Here is a 6710-nt window from a genome sequence, read left to right on the forward strand (position 1 = left end):
TATTGGCATGGGTTTACCCAAGATGTCGCTAAGTATTGCAAATCTTGTGACACCTGCCAACTCCCTGCTCCCAAGCGAACATACTGTAACCCTCTTATCCCTCACCCAATTATACAGACCCCGTTAGAGCGCATAGCCATGGACCTGGTGGGACCCCTTCCGCATTCGGCATGCAGACATGAGTACATCTTGGTGGTGGTGGACTATGCGATGAAGTTCCCAGAGGCTATTCCTCTGAGGTCGATGGAAACGAAAGTCATAGCAAAGGAACTGTATCTCATGTTGGACAGGCTGTGTGAATGGATTAATAAACCATCAAGAGCATGCTATGCCGGTTGGTGGACTCGGAAGGGAAGAATTGGGATATGTTTCCCATGCTCTGGGAGGTCCTCCAGATGTTCACTGGCTTCTCGCCTTTTGAGCTGCTCTATGGGCGGCCCTGGCGCGGCATCCTTGATTTGGCCAGGAAGGCCTGGGAAAGCCAACCCTGCCAGTACCGTACCTTCATTTAACACATCACATTCATGAAGGACAAAATGGCAGCGATATGGCCGGGGGTGAGGGAACACATGGCCAAAGTGCAGGAAACCCAAGCCTGGGTGTACAATAAAACGGCCCAGCTGCGACAGTTCCGCCCTGGAGATAAGGTCCTCGTCCCCAAGCCGGAACACCGGCTTCAGGCTCGGTGGTATGGCCAATATGTGGTGACAGAGCAAGTCTCCCTGGTAAACTACAGGGTGAGTAGTTCAGGATGACAGGCTGAACGAGGCTGAATACCTTGGTTACACCATTGGCAGTGGTCTGATCAAACCACAAGTGGAGAGGACCCGGGCCATCCGGGAGTGGCTGCTGCCCTGGGACAAGAAGGGAGTCCGCTCCTTCCTGGGCCTAACGGGTTACTACAGATGGTTCATCCCATACTACAACACCATTGCCACCCCACTGACCAACATGACAAAGAAGAGAAACCCGGTGAGTTTGGTATGGACATCTGAAGCCAATGGGGCGTTCCTCCACCTCAAAGACACACTGCTCAGAACCGGTGTTGAGAGCCGCCGATTTTCAGCAGCCCTTCACTGTTCACCGACGTCTCCAACACCGGCTTGGGGGCTGTACTGTCCCAAGGGGACGGGGTGGAGGAACGTCCCGTCCTATATGTAAGCCGCAAGCTGTCCGACCGGGAGCGGAAGTACGTGACGATAGAGAGGGAGGCACTGGTAATTAAGTGGGCCCTAGAATACTTGAGGTAGTTTCTCCTTGAGAGGCGATTCTGGCTGGTCACGGATCATGCACCCCTCCAGTGGTTGGCGTGGTATGCGAGACACGAACAGCCGAATAACAAGATGTTTCCTGTCGCTCCAACAATTTTAATTTCCTAGGTGGTTCACCGATTGGGGAGAGCACACAGAAATGCAGTCGCGCTATCCCGTCAAGACCCTGAGGTCTCGTCTGACGCACGCCCCTCTGGGTTGATCTTGGGAGGGAAGGCATGTGAGAGTTCAGTGACCAGCCGGAGGAAGAAGACACGACAGCACCCTCCTCCGGGGATAGATGCTCGGTGTAAAGCAAATTAGTAAACACCTAGGCCCACTAATTGCTTTGTGTCTTCCTCTATATAGGTTTGCCAGGAGAGGAGCTGAGGGAGAATAGAGACTGCAACCTGGGAGGACGTCAGATTTTCCTATCTCAGAGAAAGCTTTGTTTACTGGGGCACCTTGTCTCTCTGTTAACTAAGGCAGGCTTTAGGTAGAGCGATGTGTTCTTCCTGTAACTATTATGTGTAGTCAATAGTTGATATTGAAATGTATTTTAATTGGTAACTCTGGGTCTTCCTTTCCTGTAGCGGTCCTCGTGAGAGCCAGTTTCATCATAGAGCTTAATGGTTTTTGCGACTGCACTTGAAGAAACTTTCAAAGTTCTTTAAATGTTCCGTATTGACTGACCTTCATGTCTTAAAGTAATGATGAACTGTCGATTCTCTTCGCTTATTTGAGCTGTTCTTGCCATAATATGGACTTGGTCTTTTACCAAATAGGGCTATCTTTTGTATACCAACCCTACCTTGTCACAACATGTCTGATTGGCTCAAATTAAACAGGAAAGTAATTCCACAAATGAACTTTTATCAAGGCACACTTGTTAATTGAAATGCATTCCAGGTGAGATATCATGAAGCTGGTTGAGAGAATACCAAGAGTGTGCTAAGCTATCATCAAGGCAAAAGGTGGCTACTTTGAAGAATATGTTTTGGTTACTACATGATTCCATATGTGTTATTTCATAGTTTTGACGTCGTCACTGTTATTCTACAATGTAGAAAATAGTGAAAGTTAAGAAGAACCGGCTTCAACATTGAGTGTCTTCCACTGCCGAGGAGAGCGCACCACTAGTGGGCCTTGTTTCACGAGGAGTCGCCCAAAACAACTACAAGTTCTTCCACGAGCCCGTCTTCACCCTCTTTAACCACACGGCCACCTTCAGCCAGCACTCCCAGCTGCCCCTCACCTCCCAGCACCTGGAGAACCTGGAGGTCCTGACCTCCCAGACCTACCTGGTGTCCCTCAACCAGAAGAATGAGCTGAGGAAAACACTAGCCCCGGTGGTGTACGTCCAGTCAGACTGCGACCCTCCGTCGGACCGGGATGCCTATGTGAGTGAGTTAATGAAGCACATCAGGGTTGATTCCTATGGACAATGCCTCCACAACAAAGACCTGCCTTCCCATCTGAGGGACTCGATTGCCATGGAGGAGCAGGCCTTCTACCAGATCCTGGCCCAGTACAAATTCATTCTGGCCTTTGAGAACGCCGTCTGTGACGACTACATCACCGAGAAACTATGGAGGCCTCAAGCTTGGGGTGGTTCCTGTGTATTACAGTGCTCCCAAGGTTCGGCAATGGCTGCCGATCAACAGTAGTGCGGTTGTAGTCGTCCCAGACGAGCCCCCTGAAAAACTGTCTCTGTCTCTAAAGAGGTTAGCTGAGGACGACGGGGAGTTTGACAATATGATTAGTTTGACAGTAAATAGTTGATTATAATGAATCTTAATTTGGATCCCCATTAGCTGACGCCAGGATGACAGCTAGTCTTCTCGTGGTCCATACACAAAACTAAAAAGACAGACTTTACATTATTGACATTACAAGCCTGTAACACAATATTGTGTTAATAATAATATTCAAGCTAGAATGAAATAGACCTGCAGGAGTATAGTCTTTTTTTATTGTACCTATATAGTAATATTTCTGCTTCCCAAACAGGGCCTTGTTCCTAAAGCCTGGCAAGCAGAGGGAAACCACCTGAAGTGTCCACTTCCGAGGGTATTTGACTTTGCTTCAGGCCCTAGAAAGCGGACATCTTTACGAGGAATTTGAACGGCCAGTTACGAGCAGTCCAAGAAAGAGGCTAGGGCATTTCGTCACTTGGCTGAGAGGAACAAGAATTTCACTGTGGAGCAGTACTGGAAGGAAGTATTCACTGACTAAAACCCTACTAATACCAAAACACTATAATTCACATAGAAATGTCCCTTGCTGAAATACAGTATAATTTTTCTACCCAGTGCTTTGGTGGTGGTGTGTCAAAGATTGATCAATATCTTTCATATCTTTAAAATGTTTATTTTACCTTTATTTAACTAGGCAAGTCAGTTAGAACAAATTCTTGTTTTCAGTGATGGTCTAGGAACAGTGGGTTAACTGCCTTGTTCAGGGACAGAACGCCAGATTTGTCAGCTCGGGGTTTTGATCTTCGGTTACTAGTCCAATGCTCTAACCACTAGGCTACGCTACCGCAAAAGATTGCTTTTGCTTTGTCAACCATAGTTTTGACATCCACATTGCATCAAGAGTAGCCCGAGGCAGAGCACTTTGAGGAAACAGTGTCGTTATTTCACTGAAGCCATGAAATGTGAGTTATTATGAAAGTGAGAAAATGTCTGGTCTTTCTAACGAAACCTTCCTTAAACCAAATACTTTCAGGAGTCTACACCTCTGTCACGTTCAGGAATAGGAATGTGTAATTACCTGACAAATGTTACGTTTACATTTAAAGCAACAGTGTAAATTTACCATACTGCTTTTATCTCTGTTTTTACAGTAACTTTGTATTGCATTTTTAAACTCTAATAAAACATTTAATTTTCCTGTTTTATAATGAACAAAAATAGTAACACAACACGCAATACTTTCAAAGATTTTACTGAGTTACATGGTGGATGGATTATCTTGGCAATTCGCTGTGGTCAGTGGTGTACCATCCACCCATTTCCAAGTCCCTTCAGTAACTGAGTCAGTAAGACCAATCCAGACATTATTTTTTGTTTGGTATAATCCATTGATAAATACCTGTTCCTCTTTGCTGTTTATGATCACCAGATCTGCTCCAAACTCTTGGCATTCTTCACTGCTCTGCATCCAGGTTTTATTCTCATTGGTGATGTAGTAACAGCTGAATTCAAACTCCCTCCAGCCTTCTGGACAGCGTCTCCCTTTGATCTTCTTGTTCAGGTTTTCTTTCTCCTTCTGTAGCTGGTCTCTCTCCTTCTGTAGCTGGTCTCTCTCCTTCTGTAACTGGTCTTTCTCGTACTGTAGCTGGTCTTTCTCCTTCTGTAGCTGGTCTCTCTCTTTAGTCAGGTTGTTGTAACTGGTCAATTGGTTTCTCTGGTAGACAGACAGGCTAATGATCCCAGCCAGTAGGAGAACACACAGCAACCCCAGACACACTGCAGCAGCTCTGGAGGGTCTCTTCCACCTCTGGAAATATAATGCTCCTTCTCTTGGGCTGGCCCTGAAGGAACTTGAATTGGCATATGTATTTTCATCATTGTCCATCTTGACACACTTCTGCTCAAATACAGTTAACTTCAACTGTTACTTCAGCTCTTACTGTAAGTCTAGTTCTGATTCAAGAGTCATCCTCAGTAATAGTGGACAGGAAACAGGAAATGTACAGTTCCTCAGTGCATAAAAAAAACGCATAAGTGTCTTAGAAATGCTGTTGAGTAAATACAACCACTCTCAAAGTTGTTTATTTACTTTTTATCTTCCTCTTTAGTCATGATAGGGTTTAAACATGATAGGGTTAAACAGTTCTTCTAAACTCTTCAGTCATGATGGGGTTTAAACATTCCTACTTAACTCAAAGGGCCATGTTAGTCTAATGATTGTTGAACAGCGCGACTTTTGTTTCTTAATATGATGTCCCACTGTGTCCTTTACAGGGAGCTATAGGGCTTTTAATGAGAGAGATCACCATTATTTATCTTCAGATTCCATATTGGAATATGAGCATGGATCCATTTTTAACAGCATGAAATACTCTTAGGTATGAAACATAGCTAGACTGTATTGTTTTACTACAATATGTACCTATTATCTTAATCATTAAATACATTGAATATATGGTTATTTACAACCAGTGGTGGAAAAAGTACCCAATTGTGATACTTGAGTAAATGTATAGATACCTTAATAGAAATTCAATGATCCTTTGCGATAGACTGTCACGCCCTGATCTGTTTCAGTGATTGTCTCATCCCCTTCCAGGTGTCGCTTATGTATTTATACCTGTGTTTCCTGTCTCTCTGTTCCAGTTTGTCTTGTTTGTTTCAAGTCAACCAGCGTGTTTTTCCCCATGCTCCTTACTACTCTCTCTTTCTCTCCACTCTGAACCTCCTAGATCTGGTTTTGACTCTTTGCCTGTCCACGACCATTCTCTTGCCTACCCCTTTTGGAACTAATAAATATCAAACACTCAAACCATTTCCCTCCCGTGTCTGCATCTGGGTCTGGGTCTGGCACTGAGCCCTTATAGTATGAACTGGCCATGACAGACCCAGCTCCGCCACGCTGTCTCCCTGCAGGAAGCCACCACTGGGAGACAGGAGGAGCTACTTCAGGACTTTCTGGAAGGGTTTCATTCCCTGACGGAACGCCACGACCAAGGGTTTAAGGCTATTATGGAGCAAACCAGGGAGTTAGCTCATAGGCAACCTACCACCTCTGAGAACCCTCAACCACCCAGAAACCTTTGCCCTATGAGTGGTGAGTTTCTACAGCCTACCCTGGCTCCCCGGGAACGCTGCTTCCCTCCTCCGGAGCGTTATTCTGGGGGATCCTGGTACCTGCCGGGGTTTTCTTGCTCAATGCTCCCTTATTTTTGCGCTACAGCCATCTTTGTTCCCTTCGGACCGATCTAAGATAGCATATAATATTACGCTAATGGGGAAGGGCGCTCTCCTGGGCAACGGCTGTTTGGGAGCAACAATCCGTCATTTGTCATCATCTGGAGGATTTCATGGCAGAGGTGAGGAAGGTGTTCGATTCTCTGGTATCCGGGAGAGAGGCGGCCCGTAAACTTCTTGAATTATGTCAAGATTCCCGTAGTGTGGCAGACTATGCTGTTGATTTTCGCACGTTGGCGGCGTGAGAGTGCCTGGAATCCCTTTTCAATACCTTCCTTTACGGACTGTCTGAGGTGATAAAGGATGATTTAGCTGCTGGGGAATTGCCGGTGAACCTCGATTCCCTCTTCGCCCTCTCCAGATACCCCTGCTCTGACCTCAGGGTACTGCAGAGCCAGGTAGTGGGTAGTGAGAGGAGGTCTGACCTGGGTCACACTCGTTCATCCGCAGTGGCTCGCTCATCTTCGAAGGAATCCAGAAGTCCCCGAAGGCTATTCTTCCCGAGAGGATCCGAAGACACCCGAGC

At 46.1% G+C, this 6710-nt stretch overlaps 1 protein-coding gene and 1 pseudogene across 1 annotated transcript; one reads left to right on the top strand and one right to left on the bottom strand.

Annotated features, from left to right (window-relative positions):
- Positions 1 to 427: 427 nt before the first annotated feature.
- LOC139409840 (CD209 antigen-like protein C) lies at positions 428 to 4832 on the bottom strand. Its single transcript, XM_071155226.1, has 2 exons — positions 4231 to 4832; positions 428 to 446 (listed from the first exon to the last, which is right to left on the bottom strand). The coding sequence occupies exons 1-2, from the start codon at positions 4830 to 4832 to the stop codon at positions 428 to 430; spliced, it is 621 nt and encodes a 206-aa protein (XP_071011327.1).
- On the top strand, positions 537 to 3032 carry LOC139409608 (alpha-(1,3)-fucosyltransferase 10-like; annotated as a pseudogene).
- Positions 4833 to 6710: the final 1878 nt, after the last annotated feature.

The sequence above is a fragment of the Oncorhynchus clarkii genome, chromosome 5 (genome assembly GCF_045791955.1).
Source record: "Oncorhynchus clarkii lewisi isolate Uvic-CL-2024 chromosome 5, UVic_Ocla_1.0, whole genome shotgun sequence".
In the NCBI taxonomy this organism is placed as follows: domain Eukaryota; kingdom Metazoa; phylum Chordata; class Actinopteri; order Salmoniformes; family Salmonidae; genus Oncorhynchus; species Oncorhynchus clarkii.